Raw genomic sequence first — 27,664 nt, 5'->3', positions numbered from 1 at the left:
TGGGTCCATTAGCTTTCTTAGTAGCAGTTGTTTTGGTCCTTGTACAAGTGGTGTGTTTTATGGTAAGTACATATCCATACTCAAACTAAAATCTCAATTAAAAGTGATCACATGCCTTGCAAGATATTGCACTTGCGCTGATGATTTTGTTGGACTACATTTTGTAACATACTGCAAGAAATACAATTCATGCCCTTCTTTTCTTGCACAATCTAATGACCCCAAAATAAGTCCTTTTTGCAGAGTCTAATGACCCCAAAATAAGTCCCGGCAGATGACTTATTCAACATTTTCGTTTGTCTTATTACCCAACGATCTCCAGTCCGCCAGAAACAGCTAATCCGGTGATCTCCAATGCAATGTTGGGTTCGACGAACCCCGGGATTCGGATACGGCTTCCTCCAACCCAGTGCTCTTCCCTCCGAACGTTCACCAAATGTTGCAGATCCGAGACTTTGGTGACGATGATTGGGTGTGTTGTGGATTGGAAACGTCGAGCTACGTCCGCCCTGTTTTCCTTTGTTATTTTCAAGGGTTAATTACTGTAGACGTCCGTGAACTATGGCCCCAGTTGCAATTGGGTCCGCGAACTAAATTTCGTGGCAATTTCGTCATTTAATTAGACAATAAGGTGCAATTAGGTCATACCGTAACTGAATCCGTCAAAATGAGAGGTAAAAACGTCCTTTCGAGTCTGAAGACTCTCCTTCGAATTTGAACACTCGCCTTAAACCCTTGGCTTCGACCCCCAAACCACATAAGTATCCCAAGCCAATAAAATGTCTACAGCTGGCAACTAATTTTACTTTCAATTTTAAATATTAAAAAATGTTCTGCAACCATTTTCTCGTCTCTTCCGCATCCCTCTCTCTCATCCATTCATCTCTCTCTTTCTTCACTTTTTTTTTTTGTTATATTCGTGCGGAGCCAGACGACCCCATGGCAGCCCTGAGTTTGGCTTGGACGTCCCTGATTCTCCTTGGCAGCCATAGAGAAGACGAAGCTGCAAGCTGCAAGCTGCGCACAACAGTTTGTGTTTTTTTGTTCTTTTAAAAAACACCTGGTCAAAACGACGTCGTTTTGGCCCAGGCAATTTTTAAGCTGACCTGGACAAAACGACGCCGTTTGGACAAGAAAAAGGAAAAAGAGGCCCTGCTGCATATTGAAACACGCCCACCCGAATCAAAGTGGTAAAAGAAGAATAAAGTTTTTGAGAAACTCATGAAGCCCACCTCTCCACATATGGAGCTAGGGTTCTAATTGGAGGAGTTTTCAACATGTGGACGGTTTTACGGTTACCCCTGTATTTAATGGCAAAATTGACAGACTTTGACGGTAGGACCATTTTGATACTAAATGGAGAGTTGGAGGACTATTGAAATGAAAATTTTAGTGGGAGGGCCGAAATGAGACTGGAGCAAAAATTGGAGGACCATTTCAGTCAATAACTCTTTAGACTAATAACTTAGCAACTACCATGACTTTCATGCATACCCCATAGGCCAATCAATTCAAACACTCAATTCATGAAATGATAAGGTTCATAACTGTGTTTTATAAGATTTCTGTATTCAATGGTAAGAATAGGTAGATGGGCATAAAAATGCAGCAAAAAGAGAAAATCAAACAGACAAGTTCATTGGAGGAAGTAACTAGACAATGGAAATTGTGCTGTGATCTCATTGAAGCTTCTGTTAAGGCTGCGAAGTGCTTGAATATGAGGTTCATCTTCCTCTACAGGTATGATTTTAGCAAAGCTTCCTTCTTCAAGATAGTCTATTGTGCGGTTGGCAGCTTCAAGTCCCGTGACATAAGATTTCTCCTGTGAAGGAAATGCAGCAAACCATATTTTCAGCTTTTCTGCATTTATCTTGATCCATGAAGATAAGAATAACGGTTAGTATGAATCTTTAACCTGTGACCATGAACCGTGTCGGGTTATAATCCAGTCTCCGGCCATGAACAAGTTCGGGAAAGATGTAGAGCCACGCATCATGTCCTTATATGAGCCTGTTAAGAGAGGACACAACTGAGAAAAAGAAACTGTTGTTGTGAACAAAAGTATAATTTACCATCTGATAAAGTCATTCTTCCCTTAGTTCATTCTTACCACAGAAATGTGCCCTTTATAATACAGTTAGTTTACTTTAATGCCGTAGCTAAACAATCTGATTCGTATAATAAGACAGGATATAGGTCATGCCATAAAAACTTTTACCAGGAAAGAAGTGAGTCAAGGAGTTTGGAAATCTGCCAATCTCCTTATCTGTCACAGTAGCATTCTTGAAGTCCTTGATGCAGTTTGACAGGTAAGATGTCACCTTGGAAACAATTTGTTCATCCTTCAGCGGCAACAACTCATTGGCACGATACTGCTCATCAGACATTTGAGACAAACTAGAGATAAGATTTAACTTCTAAAGTAAATTGTGTGAATAATGACAAGATCAGAGAAGAAAGAAACACATGAAGATACTCACAAAATCAGCTTGTAACACTGTTACCGAACTATCTTTATATTCGTCATGGATTGCATTCAAATCAAAGAAAGTCAACCCAAATGAATCATCAAATCCAGAGCAAGCATTACTTGCATTTGGAATGTTAACCTGGTTATGTGTGGAGTTTACAACACAGAATCAGCTCTGTCAAAGCATAACTGGAAAAATACCCTTTTACTAGCATATTTAATCTATAAAAACTATCCAAATCAAAGTGGCTAACTAGTAAGGTAGATATTCTATATTTGAAAAACTAAAGCAAAGGAGAAAGTTCAGAAATAAGCAGCAGGCTAGGTTTGGTGCAGCTCATAAAAATTTCATAAAATTACCCTTCCCACATAATATATAGAGAAGGAAGTGATGTTGAAATTGGACTTCCACTGAACTCACCTTCCTATCGAGCCAGAGCTTAACAGAGAGTACATCAATGCTAGCCAAGTTCAAAACCTTAAGAAACTCCTCCCTTGTACACAACACTGCACTATACAGAACTCAAGTACTGCCAATTAAGGTAGAATAGCAGCAATAGGGTCAATTGAAACTCTAAGATGCACGAAGATCTATTCGGATAAAATTATTGTTTAGGCTTTCATGTGGATGATAGTTAGAATGAATCTAGTTTTCACTGTACTTTTTAACATTATTGCTCAATGACAGTTTGCAGTGCAATACTAACCTATAGCTTCTTTCAACCAAAAGAACCCAAATCAAGTAAACATTGGACATAAGACAGAATGAATTTTACATTCTGAAATTCGATAAAACAATACCTATTTTCAATAAGTTTTTGAAGAGTGGAGATTCCAATAGCTAAGACAACAGCATCAGCATTATAAATTTCTTTACCGCAAATTACTGCTGAAACACAACCTGTTTCCTCATTAATTAAGAAGTCTGTTACTCTTATACGCTTCTCGAATTTGCAGCCTTTAGCCGTCAAAGACTCCATCCAGGGCTTGAAAATCCTTTCTCTACTTGTTCCACGACACCATACAAGATCAAAATCTTTCTATACACATCAACAAAATTAGGATTTTAGTTGATAATTAGGAGAAAGGATGAAAAAAAAAAATATTTCTCAAAAGTGACAAATAAATGTACTTTAAGATTCTCGTTATGGGTAAAATATATCTACTCTAGTATTTGGCAAAAGGAAGAGTTCGAGTGAACAGATATTTAGCAGATGGTCTGTAAGAATCATGAGCAAAGATCCTTCTTACTCCAGAAAGTAATTCATTTAATCATACCTGGTGAGCAAGGATGTAAGACAGGAAGCCCAGAGTTGCAGCAGCACTACATTGTTCTGCTGGAGCAAAGAGACCCACTTGAAGTAATGGCGATAAGACATTCTGATAAAGCCTTTCTGAGCAGCCAAACTGCTTAAAAAGCTCCCTTGCGGTAACTACCAGTTAAAACTCTTAATAAGACTTAAGTTTGAGTTTATCCATCACATGTAACAAATCATTATCCAAACGATGGAACTCCATAGAGCTCCTGACATATAGAGCCTTACTTGAATCATATTTTCTCCAGGCTGTATCCGTGTTGTCAAAATCGATCACTGTAAAGAAAAGGCACAGATGAGTTGATATGTGCAGGATTTGTAAGATGTGATGTACTACAATTCAACAATTTCCTCCAACATTCGCTCACACAATCATAATTTGTGATCTATTTTTGCCTTTTCGAACAAAGAAACAATGGAATAACTGATTAACAGAACTCACTACGACTTCCTACAAGCTCCTTTGGCAGATAAATGTTCACTAATTAAGCATTTAAAATTAAATTCCACATTTTGGTAGGAGACTATACCTGCCGCCGTTAAGGGAAGCGTAGTTAATCTATCAACCAATGGAAGCTGAACAAACTGCACAGGATATAACCTATATTGATCAACACAAAGCTGCTAAATTTTTCCAATGGAATAAGAAATGAGACATAAGGGTGCAAAGCAAATTACACCTGTGTATAGAATAAGGTTCCCAGTGGAGTTGGCAATTGAGGAAGGTCTTGAAATACTGGAAATTCAACCTGCAGAATGTTCCTGCCTCCCATTAACACATTCCAAATCCTCTAACGCAATCTCAACAGGAACAAGAAACTAACCAGGAAGCCGTGTTTGAACACAGAAACCAAAAGCAAGATGTCAATTGATTACCTCCAATCCCTCTGCTGAATATTGTGCAAATTTTGTCCAGTTAGTGAAGGGTTTGATACCCAGCTCATCAACAAGGTTGAAAATGTTCTGGTAGGGATACCAATAACCTACAAAACATAGCAGAATTGAACTATGTGAACTTTCTACTTGCCATAAAAATGCTTACTTTGGGCTTCTCAAAAATAAAAAAGGGTGTGTAAAAAACCAATCTTATAAATCAAATATGAAATAAAAAGAACACAATAAGCAAAACCCATTTTCCAAAATCGAAAATCCAAGGCAAAACATTGATTGGTTACCTCGGATACCAACTTCTTCAAGTCTATCCAAGTCATTACCACTTTCAAGAACAGTGACATCAAAACCCTGCAAATAAATACCAAATTAGACACTCAAATTTCACCCACTTAAACATGAAGCAGAGAGAGAGAGAGAGAGAGATTGGACCTGGTTGCAGAGGTGGTCAGCAGCGCCAAGGCCAGCCCAGCCAGAGCCAACAACGACAACCTTCTTCGTTTCCTTCTTGTTTGAGCTTCCATTGGCTGCTGCATGGTCTTGTTCAGCATAAGCTCTGCAACGAAACCCACTTCGGCTTCTGCTAGAGAAACGTTGCGTGGTTGGTGGGAACGTCAGAGTGAGCCTCCAACAACAAGCCAACGACATCGTTTCCAAATTGAGTTCCCACCTTTTGGGTAACTAACGATAACGATTAACGATTAGCATGTCTTTCTGCTTTCTTTTTTCGGCTCTGGCCATAAGCGTGCCAAGTAACATGTTTATGGCTTGTGGGTTGTGCGGAGTTCTGCAACCGATATCCAGGAAACGATGTGTGGCGCCAAAACCCGCTAACTTGGACGGGACCCACACGATAAAGAAGAACAATGATTAAATTTTAGATATATTCTAGAATTATTATTGCCTAGATAATGATTAAATTTTAGATATATTATTATGGTGATTTATTTGTTTGGTGTATTAGCCAGACCAAGTGACAAATTGATTAAACTAAACCAACTTCTTTTTTGTTTTTTTCTTTTTTTTCTGACTGTGGGTAAATCACTAAACCAACCAAGTTTATAAGTTTGAAGCTGAAACTATAAAGCTATGAAGAACAATGATGAAAAGTAAGCTAGGAATTATGCAAATACGATTAAACAAATTGGGGGTAGGGGTCACAATCTGTGTTAATGAATCATGTTTGTATCATGTTATTTCGAGTTTTTTCTTTCAGATACTATAATTTCTGACCTGATTTGTTTAATGAATCATGTGGAATGATTGAATACTAACCCAACTCGTCTAGTTGTAAAAAAATATAAACAATCAACAACAATGATTGCATTGATGCATATCATGCATACATCATGAGTTTTTTTTTAAACCTATGATTAAAGATTGAAATGTTAACGAGTTTTAACTCAAGTGACATAAAATGTGTGAGACGATCTTATGACTAAAATTATATACATGATAGAAAATGTAAACTTCCATCTTATCTTATGGCTCTCTTCTCTTCCTTTGGTAATTAGCATACGTCTTTCCGTAGATCATGCACACTCTTAAAAGAAGTGTAACTTTCTTTTCAACGTTAAAATAATTACCAAGTTCCAATTTCCATGTTGATTAAAATAAATATAGATCAAAGGCAATAATAATACAAAGTATTCATTGGTCATCCTTTAAATCCGATGACATGTCGATCAACGGTCCACAATTATAGATGACCCACCCAACCGCAAAGACTCAGCCAAACGCAACATTCTAAACCAAACTGTTTGCTTTTATGACCAAAGCCCCATATCGCCACGCACGTTTCGCACCAAATCCAGCCTCACATTTCTCCGAACACATGGCAGCCACTCTCTCGGTCCGGCCCAACCGCCTCTCCGCCGGTTCATCCTTCCCTCGGCCACCGGTTCGACGGCCAGGCCCGGCCCGCCTCCGAAAATCCGACGTGCAAATCGAGCCCTGGAGAGGCTCTATCGTCCCCTCCAACCGCACATTAGCCTGGGCCGCCACTCTTGTCCACGCCGGCTCTAGAGCCGACGACTCGGCGCCGTTCGAGATGTCGGTGGAGAGCGCCCTGAAGCTCCTCGGCGTATCAGACGGCGCGTCGTTCGATGAAATTCTTCGCGCCAAGAACTCGATTGTCGATGCTTGTAAAGATGACCAGGAGGCGATTGCGCAGGTTGCTATATCTCCTCATTTTCCATTCAACTTCAAAAAAGTTTTCGACTTTATGTCAATCACTTTGTATGATTTGTCTGGGTTTTCTACAAATCAAAGTGGGTTGAAGTCGAACTAATCAATTCCTGCAAAATTGGAGAGATTTGAGTTTTTAATGTGGAATTTATTGAATAATGTTTAAGTTTAGCCACTCTAGCTCTTTCTTTCTTTTTTTTTGGTCAATTCACTCTAGCTCTAGTTCACGTAAATTTGAGCATATTAATTAGTAAGTTTCGTATTAATATGTTATTTTAAATGCTTAGAATTTGTAGAGTGAATAGTTTCATTTGTTTTACTCGTTTATTTGATATAATATTTGATTTTAGGACCATTGCAAATGAGTATATTTAATGCTTGCAAACAAGCTATGAATGATGGTATTTTTTTGGTAAATATCACAAGCATATATTATGGTGGTCACTAGTTTTGGTTTGGCATTTTGTACCCTAATTATGATTTCCTTATCACTAATATTAATTAGTTTAGGTTGAAGCTGCATACGACATGTTACTTATGAGAAGCTTGACTCAGCGACGAGCGGGTAAAGTTGTGAATAGTAGCGTTCGTTATGCTGATGTTAAGCCGGTGAGTGCTCCTGGAATTAGATCAGTGCCTCAGTGGTTGCAGGCTAATGTGAAGAATCCACCCATTGCAGTTGAAACACCCTCAACTAGTGATCTGGGCGTACAAGCTGGTGTATATGGAGCTTTGATGGCCTTAACTTATGTCAATGGAGCTTCCAGTTCCTCTCTGGGGCCATATGGAGGGGCTGATGTTCCTGGACTGATCCTGGCCGGTAGCTTTGGAGCTTCCTTGTACTTCATGACCAAAAAGAATATTAAGTTAGGTATGTAGTTTTCTTCTGTACAGACTTCTCTTTATTACTGCTTATTAGATTGTAAGTCATTGGAGAATACTTGAAAGTTTCTATGTGATAGTCTCATAATCATGAATGGAAATCTAGGATTTGTTTATTTAGGTAGGTTATCTACCTTCAACTTTGATAATGGTGGATCCAATGTGTCCCTAACCATTGCATAAGAAAGTGGTTTGAAAGTAGCGATCTCTTGTTAACTAAAGAGTATTTCTCACCTGCCATTTGGGCATTTGAGCTGGATATCTGCATTCTTTTAATATGGTACAGTGAATCTAAAGAACGTAATTGCATTGGGTTATTGAAAATGAAAAAGAGGGAAATTCCTATACTTCATTCTCCTCAGTTTTTGTGTGTGTTTTTTTCTAATCTGATCTTAGGCATGTTGTACTTTGGAGTGATTTTCTGTTCATCTTTGCAGGGAAGGCGACTATCATAACCATAGGGGGGCTTGTTGCTGGTGCCGTGGTGGGCTCAGCAGTAGAGAATTTTCTGCAGGTAGACATTGTTCCATTTCTTGGCATCCACTCTCCGGCTGCTGTAGTAAGTGAATTTATAATTTTTTTGCAATTAGTGGTCTCCCTATATTTAAGGTAAAGGAGCATTGTACCCGCAACTTATATGTGAAATCTGTAATTATTCGTTGGCATGATCATACCCATGCTTTTTTTTTTAGGATGTGTATCATTACATGTACAAAACTAACAATAGAAAGTAGTGGAACTTCTCGTTCACTTACTCGCTCACACACACACTCCCTCTCTCTCTCTCTCTCGCTTTCCCTTACCTGTTTCTCCGTCATCCTTTTCCTCTTTTCTATTCGGATCCGGGAGTTGCTCTTTCCAACCTTTCGGGATTTAAGAACTTTATTTCTATGTTATTTTGTATCCTTAGGTCCCTACTTTTTGGAGTTCAGGAGTTGAAAGCTCTAAATGTGGTTTCCGAACTCCCATTCACCAACTCGTAAGATCAGATTTAGCTTCCAATTCTCCTGCCAAGCGCTTGTTATGTACCTGTATGAGCCTTTGTCGATTCCGTCTAACCAGAATGCTAATGGCACTCCATAGACATTGTGATCAACCTGAGTTTCCTAAAATCTACTCTTGTAAAAAGTCATTCGCTTATACTGAGAGTTGGAATAAAAAGGATGGTGATAGAAGGTAGTGTGTTGATTGCTTGGTAGATCTCTGAGCTCGACGTCTGTGGCCACCAAGGAAACTCGTGGCTGAATTGAAAGCCAAGGAATTGAAGCCCATGGGCCCTTGGTGGAGTAGAATCGTGGGACAAGTTTGATTCATTGGCTTTTAGTGGGTTATTTATCGAGTTAGGCAACCGTAATTCTACAAAATGAATAATTTTTGCATAATTATTATCAAACTTGGAGCCGTGAATAGGACGGGGAAGATATTTGAGCTGTAATAACCAATCTGGAGGAGCATGAAAAGATGCGTAGGCGTAGGCAGCTCCATCTTTTTGTCCAATTTTGCACGATTTGCTTTTGCTTTTCCAGTGGGAATGATGTCCACAGCCCTTAAATTCACATATGACGACAAGTCAGTGCCTTTCTGAAATTCTTACAAGAGTGCTGAGGTACGTTGTTCGGATGCGGGTGGATGGTTTCTGACAGTAGATGCATGTGGGTTTAACAAGGGGAATCACGTTCCTTCTGTATAAACCTCCGCAACCATGATGCAATTTTGATGTTCTAGGCGTCAAAACTGTATATTGTGATACTCACATGCATCGGCCCTAAATCAGTCACACGCCACAACCGTCTGAGGTGATGCAATTTTAACGTGCTCAGAAGTCAGAACTGTATGAAACCATGGAGAAAGTTCTGTTCATTTGGAAACAAAGAAGTCTACCATGAGAGTTGCAGATACCAATCATAACAACTAAATATAGCAACATTTAACAATTCGTTGCTACAATACAAGACCATCCCTAAAAACTTAAAATAATTGTGTCTCAGCGAGCGGCTTGGACACAATATATATACAAATACAATCCACAGTTCCAAATTCTCAAAAGCCCATATGTCACCTGCTGCTATTTTCTTCATGCTTTGTGCCTTCTATATATGCTGGGTTCCCTACTTTTTCTGCATTTTCACTGCAAGTAACTAGTTCATTGTACATTTTTTGAGAAGCCTTGGAGAACTCGGACAAGGACTCAAAAACTGCACAAAACCCAGTTTGAAATCCTTTCAATGTGATCCTTTGAGTTTCTTTCATGTAATTTTGGTGTTTTTCCCTCTCCACATCCAGCTTTCTTCTGAACATGTCTAGCTGCTCCTTCTTCTCCGTCAAGGACTCACTCTGTTGTTCCATATCTGACTCGCATTTGTGTTCTGTAAGCTTTGGCTCAAGAAGCCTGCTCTCTGTCTTCTGGAATGATAGAATTCTCCGGTCAAGCTCTTTTGCTAGGCTGTCAACTTTCCTTTTTTGTTGCTGTTCTTCCCCTTGCTGAAGAGACAGAGCCCTCACGTCCTTTGTGAAGCTTTTCAAGGCAATGGTGACTGCCCTATCCGGTAATTTATCCACGGAAACCAACCAATCACGGCAAATCACAAGCAATGGTGGACCATTGACCCCATATGGCACAGCTGAACTCCTGCTCCTAGAGTAGAATTCATCTTCAGGGACCACGAACTTGGTCAGCCAGCCATGGAGAGTTTCAACGTATGCTTTTTGTGCTGCAACATACTCCTTAAAGCATTCATGCCAATTCTGAAGCTCGACCTGAAGCTGAAGTGTTGCTCGCCTGTGAGAGTTGTTGCTGAACTTTCCATACGTGGAGCCGGCAAAAGATTTCACATCAAAAAGAATCTTGTTTTGGGTTTCATGACATTCCAACATAATTTTCCAGGTGCGCATTAAGCTGCACAAGATACAAGGAAAATGAAAACTGATGTAACCCACAGTGAAAGTAATTTGGAGGACTGCTTAAGTTCTATCTCTTAACTTCCATACCCTTTCAACAACTCAACAATTTGGGGCTGCAGTTCTTCATCTCTCAGTATCTGGATTCTCTTGGAGATTGACTCAGCACTCCGAATTGCAACCAGGATCCTAGCATATAAATCTTTTACTGCAGCTCGAGTTTTGTCCATGGCGTCATCGTCTCCTATATCCTGGTGCTTAAGTCGAGAGCATTTTCTCTCATATAGTTTCCGTGTGATATCTCCAGCCTAAAGGCAATGTAAATGTCAAATACTCAGACCATATTAGTAAAAATAACAATTTGGGTTAATTGTTTGTGTTGTCAATTCTTTGCTTGCAACTCAAGTTTATAGCTTGGTGAAAAGGAAACATGTGCTGGTTTAGTCAGACTCAGGGAGACTTTTCGGCAAAAATAGCTTACCTTAACTTCTTCATAGAGCTTCTTTTCCCAAGCATATAACCTTCCTAGAGTAAGCGCATGACTTCCTGAATCCATTCCTCCATAATCATCAAAAAGATCATTCTTAAATTCTGTCCATGTTGAAGAACTCTTGGAGGTAGACGATACGAGACTCTTACATGATGAAAGCTTGGATGATGAAGTCGATTGATGCCATGCTATAGCTTGAATTAGCTTTGTTGAGTTCTCTGAATTAAAATAGGATCAGTGGAGAACTATAAATGTTATATGGAGATGGAAACATAGTAAGAGTCCAATAACATCAAAACAGATAGAGAGCATTAAAAGTGATTATTAGACCTCTCATTTGAAAAAGAAGATGATCTACATTTGCAAGAATATTCCAACTTTTTGATAAAAGAAAATGAAACTGAGGTCCACCAAACCAAATCCTTGGTTAGTCTGGAACAATTTGGAAATAGGACTTGGCTATATATGTAAAAACCAAGTCATGGAAAAAGTTTAAACAGAACATACAATCTCTGTTAAACAAACATAAAAACCAATGAGCCCCACCATTGATCTTTTCAGAAGATAGTGAAAAAGTCACACAGTGGAATAACTAAAAGGGCAGTTGGAAGCCAATGGGAATTGTTTAGGCATTCTTTCTATTAGTTCAATAAAGTTGAAAGAAATCTATGCAGCTACAAACAGATCAACAAAGTGAATGCATAATGCAGATCATTCGGACAAAAATTTGGAGAAAAATGTTAACTTTATGAAGAAAAGAAAGCCCCAACATATTTGCTTCTATCAAATTGTTAAAGAAAAAGAAGGCCCCAAAGGAAAAGCTAAGAATTTGAAGAAAAAGTTTGCACAAACAAATATTGAAATGAAACCAAGACTGATGTAGGACCAGAATAAGAACAAATATCTTTATCTTCTGAAATCAAAATTTCAGCCTACAAACAGGGCACATGCAAAGTAATACAAGAAGACAAAAGAAATACACAGAAGGGTCAAGATCCAAAACAACAAATTAATTATGCCACCCATATTTATCACTAAACACTCTGCAGATCAGCTTAAAATTGTGCTGTAACAGACAACAGAACTCATGCATAGTTCATACAGAAAGGGAATTCATCCCATAAAAATGGCATTAAAAAATGCGGTTAAATTTCAAGTTTTGAAAAGTAAACAAAGACCTACCTTTTATTTCCTCCAAACCAGACTGCAATTGCACTTTGTTAGCCTCTAACATCCTAGACACATCCTTTGCAGAATCACAAGCCCTAGTAAAAAGGTCAACAATGTCCCTCAATGCTTCCAATAGCTCCCTTCCTTCAGCTGGTGTCTCAACAACAGCATGTCCTTTATGCTCTCCATGGCTCACATTAGCTTCATCAACTACCTTCACCACCTCACCTGCACTTTCTTGCTTTGCATCAACATTTTCTTCTACCACCATTACCTTCTTTTCTTGCTCTTTTTCTCTATCCCCTTCCTTTTCTAGCTCAGGAACCCCTTCCTCTTCTAGCTCAGGTATCCCTTCCTCTTCCCTCACCACCCTCAAATCATCATCAGAGCTCCGCCTGTAACCGCTTATAATCTCCGGCCTCACGGCGTCAAAAGGGTTAAAGAAATCCCACCCAAAATCTCTCTGAGGAGATGGCATTGATGGAGATGGCATTGATGGTGGCATTTGCATATAAAAGTACCCACAATCCTGTTCTTCTCTCTCCCCTGCTTTTTCTTCTTCTACTTCTTCTTCTTCTTCCTCTCTCTCTTCCTCAGAGTAGTCTGAGGATGTTGAAGAATCACATGAAGCGCAGGTAATGGCTTCATGGGTTGACTCAGATGGCCTTTGCTGAAGGAACATTGGGTTGGTTATCACATTTTCAGTGATTGGAGGAGGAGGAGGAGGAGGAGAGTGTGGTGAAAATGTGATGAGGAAAGGTGAAGGTGGAGAAGAGTAGCCTGCAACAAAGAGGTCTACGGCTGCAGCTACTGCATATAAAGCATGACAATACTTACAATGTGCCTCTGCAAGAGCACATCTTTTCTCCACTGCTAACTTCAGCTGGCGTTTCCTCTCTCTACAGATGGTTACTACTCCTTCTTCCTCTAGCTTAGAGGCAACACATCCCCCCATCACTTCTCTTGCTAAAGTTGGAAGCTTTTCTCACTACAATAGGTCTTGAGGGGCTTGAGGCTGCTTTCAGGAGATAAAAATGGGTTAAAGTGAGAAAGGTGGTTTTTTGGAGGAATCTGTGTATTTTCTTCTGATAAAAAGGAGGTGGGGTTTTGCCCAAATGGAGAATGTGCTTGCCTGAACTGGGGTTTTATAGAAATAAAGTTTAAAATGTAGCTTTTGTAGAAGTTTCAGAGCAACCCATCTCTTTAAGCTAAAAATGCAGCTCTCTGAAAGCCATAACCTAGTTCATCTCTTAGCACAGTGCCTTGATCACAGCCTCTCACACAAACAGAGGGAGAGAGAGAGAGAGAGAGAGAGAGATATTGCACAGATATATGCTGCAGCAGAGTGCCTTATTTTATTTTATTTTGTGCTTTGGGAAGAAAATACTTTTTTGCTTAAAAGCACCACCGTTCAACAGACAGGTTTCTACTTTCTAGGAGAGATTTTTATCTCATCCAGCCCTCTTAACCAGTTAACCTTAACCCACTTACGATTAGTTAACCACATGTATGCAGAGAGAGAGGGAGAGCAAGTAGATGACAGAGTAAATGCCAGGCAGAACCCTAGGAGGGAAAGAAGGTAGGGGCTCGAGAAAGAGAGAGAGCTAGAGAGTGTTCCTGTCTTTTATTTGGTAATTTGAGCTCAATTAGTTGGCAACTTGGCATTGTATATATCAACAGTAAACCCATTCAGCCATTTTTTCTTTTTCTTCACAAGACCTGGGGCAACTTCACAAAACCTTAATAAATAACTAAATTAAAGAAAAATAAAAAGTTTGGAACAATTAAATACTTGTATGAAACAGGATATAACTGTCTTGCTATCTCCGGTCAATAACGACATATCATAAATGATAATTATTCTACATAGCAGTCTATAATTAACTGAGAATAGCAAAACAATGCTATACATATTTCACACAAATTTATCTGATAGTAAACCCACTCAGCGAGCCACTCTTTCTTTTTCTCCCACAAGACCTTAACAAAATAAATAATTAAATCAAAGAAAAATAAAAAAGTTTACAACAATTAAACATTGAGGTTTTAGAGGATGACAAACACACACACACCTAGAGCTAGAGTGGCAGGCTAGTGAGTAAAAAGAGGAGTCAAACTCAGTAAATAACTGGTAAAGGGGTGGTCACCACTGCAGAAACCAGAGGTCTCTTTGTCTTGTCTTGGGTGTCCTTGTTGTTTTCAATCTGATTTTATAATATAAAAAGAGACATGTCATCATAAATTCTAATTTGTTCAGAAAGAGAGAGTTTGGAAGAGTGAATGGGAAATTGAGAGTTTCTTTTCTTCTTATTATCTATCAAGTTTACCTAAAAATGATGGTGTCTAAAGTTTTCATATTTAATAAACTTAACTAAACAGATATTACATAATGACTCTAAACAATTATATATATATATATATAAAATTGTTTAGAGTCATTAATTATGTATATATATATATATACACCTAAATGACAACAAAAAAGTGGCATTATTATATTTTCTTTAAAGCTAAACATAAGTTGATATTCATGCTGGTCTAGCCTTGCAAAACAATAATAACAGGTTTTTTTTTTCCGAAGTTGAAAAATTGGATTTATAATTCAGACCGTCAGGTCATCCACAAAGGCCAATACAAATACAACAACCTGAATACAAATATACTAACCAATCAACATGACAGTATTCTATTCCCATTCTTCATACAAATTAAAACAATTAAATATTGTTTAAAACCGTTAATATGAAAATAACCTAAAAACAATGAAAGAAAGAAGCTCATTCATTGGTCGTTGAAATAGACATTTCCATTGGTACGAACAGAACCTCCCTTGAAATTAACAGTCAAGCATGGGTTTTTACTGTAGTGAAAAGTCTCAACTGTCATTGTCTTTCCCATAAAGACAAATCTATCCCTTCAAAATTGTCTGCCCAACAAGTGAAATCCATGGAAATGGCACCTGGATTTTGCAAGAATTTGAAGCTCTCTGGTGTGAGAGTGACATAAAGCAAAAGGAAGTTTTCTGTTTGGTCCATTTGGGAACCAGGTGCGTGGTACCATTGTGCAATGACAATGAGTACCTCTGCTAGATCTGATCTGAGTTCTATATGAACTTTGCAGGTCATTAACTTCATATGCTTTTTTCAAAATTTATAAATAAACGTGTTAAGGATTGCTACTTAGGGTGCACTAGGGCAAAACATGATAATGACTTACAATTACTCACGTGCAGATGATTGTTCTAAGTACAACTTAGCAAAAGAGGTAAACAATTTTTAGTTGTCAACGTGTTAGTTTTGAAATTAATTTCATACGCTTCACAATTATCAGCTACATGTACATATACGAACATCTAAAACAAAGTTAAATAGCAAATGACTAGTGGTTTGGAGTAATTACTCCCTTAAGCAAGGTCTTGGGTTCGAGTCCTAACATATGTGAAGTGTGTGTAAGTTTAGTATATTATTGCCCCTTTTAATAAAAAAATTCTTTAAAAAAAATGTTAAATAGGGATTCTATTATAAAATAGCAATAATACTTACAAACATGAATTACCACTTAATTATGTTAATAATTTATACTACATGAAGGATAGAATTCTAAAATAACAGAATTTATATTTTCATCATTTCAATTTCTGGCAATTGAAGATTTCAGTGTTTGGATTTATGTATGTTGAATTTTGTAAATGACACTATAGAAATTTTGAAATGACGATTATTTTGGTAGAAATTAAACTCGGGAATTTGATGCTCCAATTTTCACGATTTTTTCTACGCATCATTAAATAAATTCCACGCTTAAGTTACCAAACAAGGGAATTATCAATTTCTCCTCTTAAATTTCCTACTTTGAACTAAATTTTGAATTATTTTTTCTCATCCAAACAAAGGGTAATAGTTTCATCATAACATTTGACTGCGTGGTATTATAAAAAGAAATGGAGATGCATGTGAGAATGACAGCCGAGGATCTAGGGAGTGCATCAAAGTTTGCCCTGGACTTTGAGCAAGTAAAACCTTTTAACTATTTTATTTCCAACCAAAAAATCAAAGACTTGCCACATGCTATTCACAGAATCACACACAGTGTCTTCCCATTAGTCAAATCTGGCCCAAAACCAAATCAGATTATATGTACCAAGCATCAGGAATTTTCTGCTACTATTATTTAAGTAACAATATTTGCCTTTGACATTTTGCAAGTGGAGGAAGTGAGGTTAGCAAGAGGAAGCTTCTTATCTACTTCTTTTTCTGCCCTTAATTTAACTCAATTTTCATTTTAGTCTCCATCATTTTAGTTTTGACAATCTTAATCATATAATTATAGTTTGACTTCTAATCAAACTTCAATCTTAAACTACACGAAGAAATTCGACGTGACAATATACAACTAATACACGTCACGGTATTTCTGTCTTCAAATTTGTTACATTTGTAGGGCTTGATTCATTTATAAACAAAACTACACAGTGAAAATAACCAAAATAAAATAACAAAGATCAAAGTCAAACTATTTTGAGGTATTTTGGGTAAGAAATGTTTGACTTATTAATGGAGGGATTATGACCATGGGCCTTTCACAAATCCTGAAGGGTATATACTATATAGTAGTGGCATTGAGGGATGTGCCTTGGTTGTCTAGGGTTGGATAAAAAAATGGCAATTAGGTGACACAAAATAAGGGTTTTTTTGTATGTGGGTTGGTGGGAGAATATGCCCTGGTAGAAGTCTGACAGGTGAGAGTAAAAGAGCCTTTCTCTCACCTCGGAACTCCCTACTTCCCTTTTTTCCATATTCATTTTGAAATTCTTGTAGGACCTTAGAACTTAAGATATATTGCACAATAGCTGTATAAATTGTATAGCAGCTACAGCTATAAAAAGCCTATAATTAAAAGCAGAAACTCAGGGATTGCAGATTTTATTAGAGTTTTATGTACTATGATGCATCAGAGCTCAGGTACATGGCAGCCACAGATGGTTCATGTTTCAAAAGCTTTCATTCATGTCCTCATAACATAATGTGCTACATTTCCAATTAGGCAGCAGGAGAAGCAAAAGTGCTTTCTGGAACAGCTGATTATTAATGGCGGAAAACATGCATTAATATGTGGTCAAACTTTGACACTTTCTTCATCTTAATCTCAAACATGTGGACTTTCATGCAACGAGAACGTTACTGTGGCGATATCGTGGCGATATCCCAGCCAACCACGTACTCTCATGTAAGATAGTTAAAATACATGGCAATGCATGATAGTTGGCAATTTTCTGTCACTATCATTGCAATATCAGATGCATTATAATGAAGGGAAAATATGAAATAAATAAATAAGAGAACAAACAAGCAAAGAAAAATGGAAGCAAAAACTTAATTTGCCATGTCATACAATTTACAGATCTGAAATTTCAAAGGAAATAAAAAGCAAAACAAGAAAAGGATAAGAACAGGGTCAAGGAAATATAGCTATGATTACTGTCACCTGAAGTTCTCTTCTCCAGTTCTTTTTGTTGTTGGCACAGAAGCTAAATGCAAGTATTAGATTCCAGTTAAAGTTACAGTGTACATTAAAGAATTGAAGACCCGCTCCTTGTAATCTGTCTTGGAAGCTACCCCTAGTATTAACACAAGATAATGGTACAACAGAAAAACACACATGAGATACCGTTTGATCAGGTATTGCCAGCTTCCGTTGCTGTAGCATAAGGAGCCAGAGAATTAGGAGGCAGGTTGATTCCACCCCCTCTCACTGATATATTTGGGCACTTGCCCGAAGTAGCCTTGCTCACAAGGTTTGAGTCAAGAAACACAACGATCACGGTTATGTCATCATGGAAATGGCGGCGAACCCCACGGTCAATCTTCTTCAGGTCTGAATACCTCATTTCTCTCTTTTTTGCTGCTTCTTGCAAGGCAGTTTTCACCAGCCTCTTTGCACTTCCCTGCATGAGGTTAGCAAACAAAAGTTAAATTCCCTTCCATAGACGAATGACTTGGGTGCAACATATCATTAAAAGGCATTGTTCAATAAAACATCCATAAAACGGATTGTTAGCATAGAATAGAGGCGGATTCGTATTTCTTCCCCCAAACCCGAAGTTATGAAACAGCAAATAATTTTAGGCTGGTGATTCATCAAACACAGGAGACACAAGGGGAAAATAATTGGTTTTAGATGGACTGTGCGCATAATAGAATGATAGCTGTGTCTAGCTGCACAAGAGCCAATCCAGCTAAATTTACTTGGGTTTTTAGAACCCAGTTGGGACAAGGTTGAATGATCCCCTGTATCAAAATGCACTGCCTGCTGCATGATATCTAAAAGGAATTTGAACCTAATCCTAAGAAAACATGGGCTTACAACAGGATCTAAAATTAAAACAATGACTTCATAGGAGGATCATTTCAAGTATCTCACAAGATGACATCATTTCTCCATATAATCAGCCGAGGAGGCATTATTTACAGAACCTGCTCCACTCTAATAGATGGATTCTACCCGCAAGACACGTGAGGCAAATTTTCTAATACATACAAGTATTCATTCAATTCAATGTACCAAAAGATCATAATTTTTTTATAACTTGCAGAAAATCCTCAGTTCATGCTGATACAGATCATAACCATATCATGTCATACAAAGGCTCCTCCTGGTGGTGATATACGCACAAATCATGATGATAAGGCAATCCTTTGATCTTAAAATAATGTACATAACTTTCTGTGAATCAAAGTTCTAGCATGGGAGACCAACTTAGAGATACCAGTTAAGTTTGTACAGTCAAAAATTTATTTACTTCCCCAATATTTTCTCTCATTAGCAAAATAAAATATGATGATATGAGTCATACAGACACTAGCCATAGTTTTAACTCATCAATTGCTTCCTGATTCTACTTTCAGATATACAAACAGTTAATCTATTTTAATGAATACAATCCCTTTATTGTTAGAGTACAAGTATAAAATTGAGAAATAAATCTTACACTTCGTGGATGATTTTGAACTATGTCCACTGCTTCCTGATTGCTGAGGTGTTCCCAGAGCCCATCGGATGCAAAGATGATAAACTGATCATGCGGCTGCAATTGGATCACTGAAATTGCAGGATCAGCGCTCAATATCGGTCTTTTGATAGGGTCCCGAAGACGAAACTTGGAATACAAAGGCTCCCTGTTAAATTCAGCCTTTTTTAAATACACATCGCCAATAGATCTAGAAATCTGCAAGATGTAAGATTCCCAAAATCAGAGTCAGCATAAAAATGATAAAATGTATCAAGTCAAACCATATAATGCGTAATATTGCAAGACTAAAAGTAACCAAAACATTTGTGTAGCATTGTAAGATGTACCATCAATGAGTTTATATTCATTAATGATAAGGTGTCGCCTATGAGTGATCGCACACCTTGTATTATATCTTCCATGGACTGATATTCATCGAGATTTGAGTAATGATCTACCAGAGCTATCACTGATAATAAAGATGTGAAACCATAACAACTATACAATATTTTCGCCATACATGAATGTTTGAACTTCATTATTCTTTCCCGCACAGCCAGAAACAATCTAGATCAGTAAAATTTTCAGATTATTCAAAAAATGGTAGGTTTATATAGCTTTAGGAAGTACAAGATCTAGTTTGAGAATTTTCGCATTCTTGATCAGCAAAGAAAGCAAGGAAGACAAATTTGGAAAGAGCATCAGAAGAAAACTTGATCCCGCTTTTAAACCCATATAAAATCATAAAATAGCCAACAAATGCAGCACAAATGTTGTCCCGAAAAGTCGTCCTGAAAATGTAAATGAGACCAACATACTCTTGGAGGAAGGGGGGTGGGGAAGTATAGTTAAACTAAAGCACTAGTATTAGGAACTTTTCAGCATGCACTATAGTACTATTAGATTACCTCAGAACACAAGTATTTACAAATACTTGGTCTTGGTGCAAAGAAAGTAGAGGAGTTATTTGAGTGGTATAGCTGCAGAGTACTAATATCAATAACCAATCCTGATACTGTAAAAGAGTTACCTGTATTAGGCCCTTTACACGCCATACATTATGCTTCAAAACTACAATATGTGGATCATCAGGGTGCAAAGACTGCAGCTCCTGTCTCACAGATTCTATACATGCATTGTGCTCTTGTGACAACTGAATAGAGAGCACTTCCCCTGTTGCCTTCACAACTCTCCCCAAAACAGCACGGGAATCACCAAGGTTAGCGATATAAAGAGTTTCACCACAAATAACACCAACAAGGCAGCATGACCCTACTGCTGCAATCTGCGGTTTCATAGGCCACTGCCTGGTAACTACAGAAAGAAAACCCTCTTCTGTTGCTTGAAATGCTTTTCGTATTACATCCACAGACATGGACTGCTGCTCCGAACTAAATCCTGCACATCAAGGAAATTAAAATTTTACAACAGGGAGTTTGTCTATAAATCGAAGCCCATATGCACCAACTGAATTGTAAAATTTACATTCCATATGCTACACCTTTAGCTGTTGATTCAATGCAAAATCCTTGGACTTGAACCTGCCTTTACGGCACATACTCAACTTAATTTGACCGAGACATCATTTTTTTAAACTAAAAAAAATAATCAACTCTGCAAGGTTCCACATCCTAACTGATGCACCACATAGCTAAACCATGCCCTCTATTGTAAATTTTTGCCCTTCAAATCCCTGACCATTATAAACGCCAAACATAATTTCAAACCAAAAGCCATATAGGCAACAAAGCTTGCAGAAGGAATTTAAAATGTCCAGAATTCCATCAAAAAGTCTAAATCCACTTACTCTTGAGATGCTGAAAGAGGTGTTCATTGATATAGCGTGATGTCTCTGGTCCACCATGCCCGTCATAAACACCAATAAAAGTACCATAGGGGCCAGATTCCTGCGTGCTCAAACTGCCCGACTCAAGCTGACTCTGATCCTCAAGTAAATTATTGGCCTGAACTACAGCCATTGAAAAATCACCATTTATGTGCTGGCCTGTGTCTTTGTACCACAGCAGCCCGTCTTGACGACCCCCCGAATCTGCACCGGTATGAACATATCGATTCGACCTCGGCCGAAAACAGGACCTCAAGAAGTTCATCAACTCTGATAACATCCCTCATCTCATCCAAACAACCCTCCAAAATCTCCACATGTAAGAACGACTTTAAAACAACTCCCTCACCCCGAAATCTCAATTGAGTCTAGTGTAGTATTGTCCTCTATTTCTCAGCTCAACTATCATACACTACAACAGACATCAACAGCAGAAATACAACAAGGTTAATAACTGCACAACTAAAAATCTCTGTCTTTCATTTTATAGAAGCTGCCCAATCAGAACCCAACAGATCAAAGGAATTACATAAAGAAGCTGCCTCTACAGTTAATTTCAGTTGGGAATTGCACAAAAACAGAAGTAATTAGGACCCAATAGTCACAAAACCCATCTTTGTATCCATTGAAAACAAAATACCCATGGCCACAAAAGCCGCTGGTAAATAAGAAAAATTCAACAGAAACTTAAATGGGAGGTTTGAAAAAAAAGTGTGGTCAAAGCCACTTTTTTTTTATTGTTCAACAAAAGAGTTTGGTCAGCCATTTGGAAATCCAGAAGACCTATTCACATTGCTAAAAATGAACTTTCTGTAACACAGATTCCAAAACACCAATAATCACAAAAAAAAGCATTTTTCTTTCTCAAATATCGGCACCAAGAAGAAAAGGGAACTTACCCAATTCCTAATTTGACTGCCTCTTCTGGTTGAAACCGCCTGTGTCCTGCAGTTGAAGTTGAAGATCTTGGAAAGAAGAGAAGCTCATGTGGGTATGGAATCATTAGATCTGTGGATCCATGAAATCAAAACAAGGAGCAAGCTTTGGTTTTATATATATCAACTAGTGCTGTGTGGAAGATGATGAGATTGTTGAAAAAGTAGACAGAAGTGAATGGGAGTATTCAAAAGGAAGAGTCTTCGTGAAAGGGAAGATTGGGCCAACTGAAAAAATTAAAATTAAAACTCTCTCTCTTTCTCTTTCTTTTTCTCAGCAGACAAGCCCCATAAAAGACCAACAATGGAGAGCTTGAAGCCAGCAAAGCAAAGGTCCAGCTATGGGCTCCACACCACTATACGCTACAGAGAGAGAAAGAGAAAGAGAAAGGAAGAGAGTCAATGAAAGTTAATATTTTGGACAATGATAATGTGTAGGAAAATATTATGGGCATTCCATGAACTGCAGCTCATGTGGCAACACGTGGAAAAGGTGGGGATTTTTATGTGACATGGAATAATTGGTGGTGGTAAAACTCGATTTCATTTGAGAAATTTGCCAAAAAGGAATTTAAGTTTATAGAAAATATTTTTTTGTGACACTATTTATGAATTTAAAGTTACTGTAAAACTATTAACAACATAACATTGCTCTTAGCCTTCCCTGATTTTACTGCTCCCATTCCCTAAACTAAGCCCTTTCTATTAAAAATCTATACAAAAAGAAAGTCTAAAATAGATGAAGTTTAAATCATTAGTTTATGAACTTTTCGAAAAGGATGTGCAAATTGATCGTTTGATCTTTTAATCCTCAATCTCTACTTCGTTAGAGAAAGCCGAATTCATAAGATTTGTATTTCTTAAACAAAAAACCATACTCCTTACCCTTGTCTACTTTTTTTTCTTTTTAGAAAACAATAAAATTGTAGCACAGAATTGTTGTACCGCTTAAGGTGACTGTGCTTCCAGGTTATTGCTGGGCGGAGTGACAGAGTCCGCTATTTCTGGTTGTTCACGCCTTCAGAGTTTTGAAGTCCTCTAACTCACAACATGTTTTTATCCCCTACATGCGTGACTTGAAGAGTTTAGGGGAAGAGGACCAATAGGGTGCCAAGAATTCCAAATGTCAGACAGAGGTATCTAAATTCAGAGGTGTTTTACTATGCAACTTTTGGGTGATCATTCTTTCAGAACAATTTTGGAGCTTCCCACTAATAATGCAAATTGCACAAAACAACCTCTGCCCATTATTTTTGTCCATCTTACCGTCATACTTGTAATTCTCCTTTAAATTCATGTGTATTTTGGTTTAAACACCATTCGTTTTTCAAGAGAGGTGGTTGGGAGGTCGAGCTGTGTGTGCGTGACAGATTTGTCAGCGTTTAAAACATTATGAAAGCTACTTCGGCTGACAGTCTATCACGCATTTTTAAGGAGATAACATTATGAAAATTACTTTATAACATCAACGGTTGACAATCAATCACTCATTTTTAAGAAGGTAAGTGCATGTGCAGAGTTATTTGTGAAATTTTTGCAGTCATGAATCATGATATCAAGATTAAGCTTTGTGTAATATTTGTGTGGATGTAGTTATTGCAAAGCCTAATTCTTAGGGCATTGTCCTGCATATATTGGACAGTGTCCTACGCATATTGGATTTTCTGCTGAGGTGAAATCCACTTCATCCTTTGGTGTCCATAGCCATCTATTTTTGGACCCTACCTTGCTCTAGCCTACCACTTACTTCACATAGAAGCTGTTTCTTCAGGGTAGGAATTCTAGCATGCACAACCCCCCTCCTCTCTTCACACACACGTGTACGAATACTCTTCCCCAAGTGGACTTTTAAACCCTCTTGCTTTTCCTTTTGATCTCCTTCTGTTCTTAATGAAGTTCTTGTTTTGAAAAGATTTGTTTTCATTCTTTTGTTTCATGAGAAATGTTTTCTTACCAGATTGTCTCGTAACAAAAATACTTAAATTGTTACTTGATTGTATAGTTCAAATTCACATTGCGACAACATAATCAATCTATCTAGCAACGTAAATTTGGCAAGATAACATTAGCCTTTGTTTGATATAACAACGTTAATATACAACGGATTGCTACAGTTTGATTATAGTGAAGGAAAAGGTTTTTGAGAAAGGAAAAGGGAAAAGGAAAACTGAGTGCTTGCTAGCGTACGCACATAGCACTAGGTGATAAAATAAGGGTTTGTCATTTTCAGGTAATTGGATAAGATGGCACGATCCACCAACTAAATAATGTTTGGTTTCCAGAACTACTGGGTCCATTTTGCAGAGGTCATTTTGGCTCTCCATAGCAGAAAGTTACAGCAACCAGAAAAACAGTGCCCTTTATTTTCTTTTTAGAACTTGTTTTTTTCTACCCATGGACATCCACATGACTTGTCACATTCTACTCCATGTTGGTCCATCTGTACATCTTCATTGTGTCCTGGCACCATAATCTCATTTGTGCCTTTGTTTTGTCCTGGTGGGTAAATAAGATTAGTAAATGTGTTGCTCATGGTGTGTCGTTGGGTAACTCTCAGTCGTTGATGGGTTCAGCGATTACGCAGTTAACATTTCTCATTTTGCATAAGGTAAATATATCATTTTAAGTAGCTAGCTAAGTACCGAAATACCTTTAATCCGAACTTAACAACCATCTAATCAATTGGCCACTTTAAGGAGTTTCAACCGCTCACTTTTCCACTAATTAACAAGATCTTGTTCCTTTTTACTATATAAGATATGCTCCTTCCCAATTTGCTTTTTTTTCCCACAAAACTGCCTGCCTTTATGTATTAATCTACACGTTTTTAAGGAGGACCAACCATTACTTGTTAAAAGGGGATACAAATTAGGCACTATAGCTTCATGCAGCAGCCTGCATAGGCTACTCAAAAACGATTTGCCACAAGACCTAACTTTCATTTAAACTATTTCTTCCACCATCATAATTACCAACTGTTTGACAAGTTTGGCATATGAATAAATAAACTATATCCACAGGAGTTTTGCACTAAAGACTACAGATGTGGCACAGTTATTCATTGTGGGGGCACCTTTTAAATGTCTGTCTGAAATTTCATACGATCTGAATTTGGCTCAGATGATCATAATTAGTCAAACTCGGCTTCTGGTTAAAATTTCACCACATTGCTGTTTCATGGTCAATAGCAGGTTTTCATGACTATAGAGGTAGGGTAAAATGGCAATCGATGGGTTTTCACAGTGGTAAAAAAGAATGGTTGATAAAGACACATGATCTCCTGCCTATGCTAGACACAAAAGACTTTCTCAGTTCCTCCTGTACAGGCCTCTGCTGCCTTCTGCAGACAGGAACAGAAATAAGATGACAGAAAGAATCCAATAACATTATTTAGCTCAGTAAATCTTTTTTTTACACTGCAGATTAGGTTAAAAACCCATCAAATTTTACAGTCTTGTAGATGATTTCTTATCATACACTCATTCCAGAATTCCATTTCAAACCAAAATATGAGAGATGTAGCAGTATGGTTTTTTACTTAGAATATGACATGAATAGATGCATAATAACCCTGTAATCTGTTGAGGTTCATATTTCCCTTTTTTCTATTAGAAAAAAATTCAGATTTCCCATTTTTGGGAGAAAAACTTAGTTGCAACGGGGATAACACTGTTTTGTTATCCCCGATCAATAATGCTATGCCATGTAGAAATGTTATCACCCGTGTCATAGCGTTATTAACCAGGAATAACAAAATAGTGTTATCCCCATTGCATGCATATTAGGCCTGCACCATTGACTAGAATCTATTACTGCACTCTGCTGATTTGTCTCTTTCTCTTTATCTCAATGCAAAACCAATTAGTTTGATCCTGGAAGAAGCCTTCCCCGGAATGTGTGTATGCTGCACAATTATTCAAACCCCTGCATTCTGATAAACCTTATTATATATATTTTGTGATAGGCATGCATGCAATGAAACACTAACAGATAAAGTTAGAGAAAAAGCAAAGAGAGATATGTCCCTTTACCAAACACTTAAAAATTCAATGTGTCAGAAAAAAAGAGAAGGACAGGCCAATCTCTATGATTAGAAAAGAATGGCTTGAAAACCCTCATTAAATTTGGTTCAATCAATCCCAAAGATCCAGGGCCTTGTATTGTATTTACCAGTTGAACAAAATATACAGAGGTGATGGATGGAGAAGGGACAGAGAGGCCGTACAACCTACAGAGAAAATTGACAATCTGGAAGCTTCAAGTTGTTGTGCCATGTGAAGAAGAATAAGACATCCTACCCTCTCTTTGTATTGCAACCCTTCACAATAAAACCAACTGATTGCTTGCAAATAATTTGACAATCCTTTCAAAAACATGGTCCTACTTTGGATCTCCATACCTCTATGAAAAGAAAGTACAACAATCAAACCCATCTGGTTTTGTCATAAATGTATCAATTCCAACTTCCAAGTTGATGGGTAAATCAGGATATATTATTTTAAGCAAACATGTAGTTGTGCCAAATCTGACTTTTGATTACAAAGAGTAAATTGGGTTCATAAGGATCTTGATCAATCAAAGAAATCAAATTCAATGACAGCAAAAATGTAATGACCTATCCATCAGCAGTGAAGTCTTGCTATGCCTTATCCAGTATCCCAACCACCAGATATCAGCAATATGGATAATGTTCTTCTGAGTCTTGGACTAAAATCTATATAGACTGTCATGTCTCAAATGGAAACAATGAATCTGAGAGAGCCTAGGTTCTGCAGCATTAATGGAGTGGACCATCTATTATTCCTGCTTGCTGGTTCATTGAACAAGGATTAATTATCAGATTAATTATTGCTCTTACGCCTACTTATGCAATTAAGAAAAAGCATGAGGCGGAAAGAGCTTGTAGCTGAAGTGGTTAAAAACATTTACCTCTGCATCCGAGGTCTTAGGTTCGATTCCTCCATCCCCAATATCACTCATATAAAACAAAAAAAACCACGAGGCTCAGTTAAAGCCAACCCTGAATAACTCCGACTAGGGTCTCTGCTATTCAATTGGAGCAGATGAATTGGAGCCCTTTTGGCCTTTTTTTTATTATTGTTTCAATGTGGGTAAGAATTGAATTTGATCCCACATCCATTTTCAATATAGTTAGCAGCAGGACCCAATTGACCAAACTCATATTTTTCTTATTTTTTGACCGTAGACCCTACCCCCTATCGTCAATCTCTGGGCCAATCTGATTGGATTTTGATGAACTTGATTCTCTTCTGTTTACATCATTTTGACCACTGACCTGGAATGTATAAACTCCTTTTTCTCTCCAAACTCTCCCCCAACTGCCCATACCAGTGAAAGCTTAGTTTTGAGCGCACAACATGTGAAAAAATAGCCATCACTCTTTCTTTGCACGATGTGTAATGTGTCCTCCAAGTAAATTAAACCATGGATGATGTATGCTGTGACATCCACATTGCCTTAATTTTAGGAAATTAATTGTTTTACATTGGAAAATAAATAAATTATTACAATGGTCAACTTACATGTATAATGAATTATATATATGTGCA

At 37.7% G+C, this 27,664-nt stretch overlaps 4 protein-coding genes across 5 annotated transcripts; 1 reads left to right on the top strand and 3 right to left on the bottom strand.

Moving 5' to 3' along the window:
• Positions 1–1,482: 1,482 nt before the first annotated feature.
• LOC110753720 (uncharacterized) lies at positions 1,483–5,497 on the bottom strand. Its single transcript, XM_021954668.2, has 13 exons — positions 5,110–5,497; positions 4,962–5,028; positions 4,663–4,769; positions 4,467–4,535; positions 4,317–4,371; positions 4,015–4,062; positions 3,749–3,903; positions 3,272–3,510; positions 2,892–2,982; positions 2,481–2,609; positions 2,219–2,372; positions 1,916–2,010; positions 1,483–1,822 (listed from the first exon to the last, which is right to left on the bottom strand). Exons 1-13 carry the CDS (start codon positions 5,323–5,325, stop codon positions 1,637–1,639), a joined length of 1,611 nt encoding a protein of 536 aa, XP_021810360.1. The 5' UTR covers positions 5,326–5,497; the 3' UTR covers positions 1,483–1,636.
• Positions 5,498–6,402: 905 nt separating this feature from the next.
• On the top strand, positions 6,403–8,500 carry LOC110753825 (chaperone (DUF3353)). The gene is made up of 3 exons (XM_021954802.2): positions 6,403–6,850; positions 7,375–7,735; positions 8,184–8,500. The coding sequence occupies exons 1-3, from the start codon at positions 6,446–6,448 to the stop codon at positions 8,357–8,359; spliced, it is 942 nt and encodes a 313-aa protein (XP_021810494.1). The 5' UTR covers positions 6,403–6,445; the 3' UTR covers positions 8,360–8,500.
• A 1,026-nt stretch (positions 8,501–9,526) lies between these two features.
• On the bottom strand, positions 9,527–13,891 carry LOC110753733 (protein ALTERED PHOSPHATE STARVATION RESPONSE 1-like). Of its 2 annotated transcripts, XM_088245952.1 has the most exons (5): positions 13,586–13,891; positions 12,317–13,503; positions 11,126–11,352; positions 10,735–10,952; positions 9,527–10,642 (listed from the first exon to the last, which is right to left on the bottom strand). In XM_088245952.1, exons 2-5 carry the CDS (start codon positions 13,257–13,259, stop codon positions 9,802–9,804), a joined length of 2,229 nt encoding a protein of 742 aa, XP_088102078.1. In that variant the 5' UTR covers positions 13,260–13,503; positions 13,586–13,891; the 3' UTR covers positions 9,527–9,801. The 2 variants fall into 2 exon arrangements, with proteins under 2 accessions (XP_088102078.1, XP_021810374.1); XM_021954682.2 differs by having other exon boundaries at positions 12,317–13,891.
• Positions 13,892–17,651: 3,760 nt separating this feature from the next.
• Positions 17,652–22,444, bottom strand: LOC110753754 (Protein phosphatase 2C family protein). Its single transcript, XM_021954708.2, has 5 exons — positions 22,059–22,444; positions 21,121–21,571; positions 20,344–20,711; positions 19,293–19,529; positions 17,652–18,248 (listed from the first exon to the last, which is right to left on the bottom strand). Exons 2-5 carry the CDS (start codon positions 21,437–21,439, stop codon positions 17,979–17,981), a joined length of 1,194 nt encoding a protein of 397 aa, XP_021810400.1. The 5' UTR covers positions 21,440–21,571; positions 22,059–22,444; the 3' UTR covers positions 17,652–17,978.
• Between the last annotated feature and the right edge of the window lie 5,220 nt (positions 22,445–27,664).

Source organism: Prunus avium, chromosome 8 (assembly GCF_965620075.1).
Source record: "Prunus avium chromosome 8, drPruAviu1.hap1.1, whole genome shotgun sequence".
NCBI classification, from domain to species: Eukaryota; Viridiplantae; Streptophyta; class Magnoliopsida; order Rosales; family Rosaceae; genus Prunus; species Prunus avium.
The sequence above is the reverse complement of the archived record's forward strand: the minus strand, read 5'-3'. Positions and strand labels throughout refer to the sequence as shown.

Excerpts from the sequence above, each read along its gene's own strand:
- LOC110753720 (XM_021954668.2), bottom strand. The coding sequence starts at position 5,325 with ATGTCGTTGGCTTGTTGTTGGAGGCTCACTCTGACGTTCCCACCAACC. Across the intron at positions 4,372-4,466 it reads GAACCTTATTCTATACACAG|TTTGTTCAGCTTCCATTGGT; the intron begins GTGTAATTTGCT and ends TATCCTGTGCAG. Across the intron at positions 2,983-3,271 it reads CAAAAACTTATTGAAAATAG|TGCAGTGTTGTGTACAAGGG; the intron begins GTATTGTTTTAT and ends AGTTCTGTATAG.
- LOC110753825 (XM_021954802.2), top strand. The coding sequence starts at position 6,446 with ATGACCAAAGCCCCATATCGCCACGCACGTTTCGCACCAAATCCAGCC. Across the intron at positions 6,851-7,374 it reads ACCAGGAGGCGATTGCGCAG|GTTGAAGCTGCATACGACAT; the intron begins GTTGCTATATCT and ends TAATTAGTTTAG. Across the intron at positions 7,736-8,183 it reads CAAAAAGAATATTAAGTTAG|GGAAGGCGACTATCATAACC; the intron begins GTATGTAGTTTT and ends TCATCTTTGCAG.
- LOC110753733 (XM_021954682.2), bottom strand. The coding sequence starts at position 13,259 with ATGGGGGGATGTGTTGCCTCTAAGCTAGAGGAAGAAGGAGTAGTAACC. Across the intron at positions 11,353-12,316 it reads TGGTTTGGAGGAAATAAAAG|AGAACTCAACAAAGCTAATT; the intron begins GTAGGTCTTTGT and ends ATTTTAATTCAG. Across the intron at positions 10,643-10,734 it reads ATTGTTGAGTTGTTGAAAGG|CTTAATGCGCACCTGGAAAA; the intron begins GTATGGAAGTTA and ends TATCTTGTGCAG.
- LOC110753754 (XM_021954708.2), bottom strand. The coding sequence starts at position 21,439 with ATGTTATCAGAGTTGATGAACTTCTTGAGGTCCTGTTTTCGGCCGAGG. Across the intron at positions 20,712-21,120 it reads CCTCTTTCAGCATCTCAAGA|GATTTAGTTCGGAGCAGCAG; the intron begins GTAAGTGGATTT and ends CTTGATGTGCAG. Across the intron at positions 19,530-20,343 it reads GTGTAAAGGGCCTAATACAG|ATTTCTAGATCTATTGGCGA; the intron begins GTAACTCTTTTA and ends TACATCTTGCAG.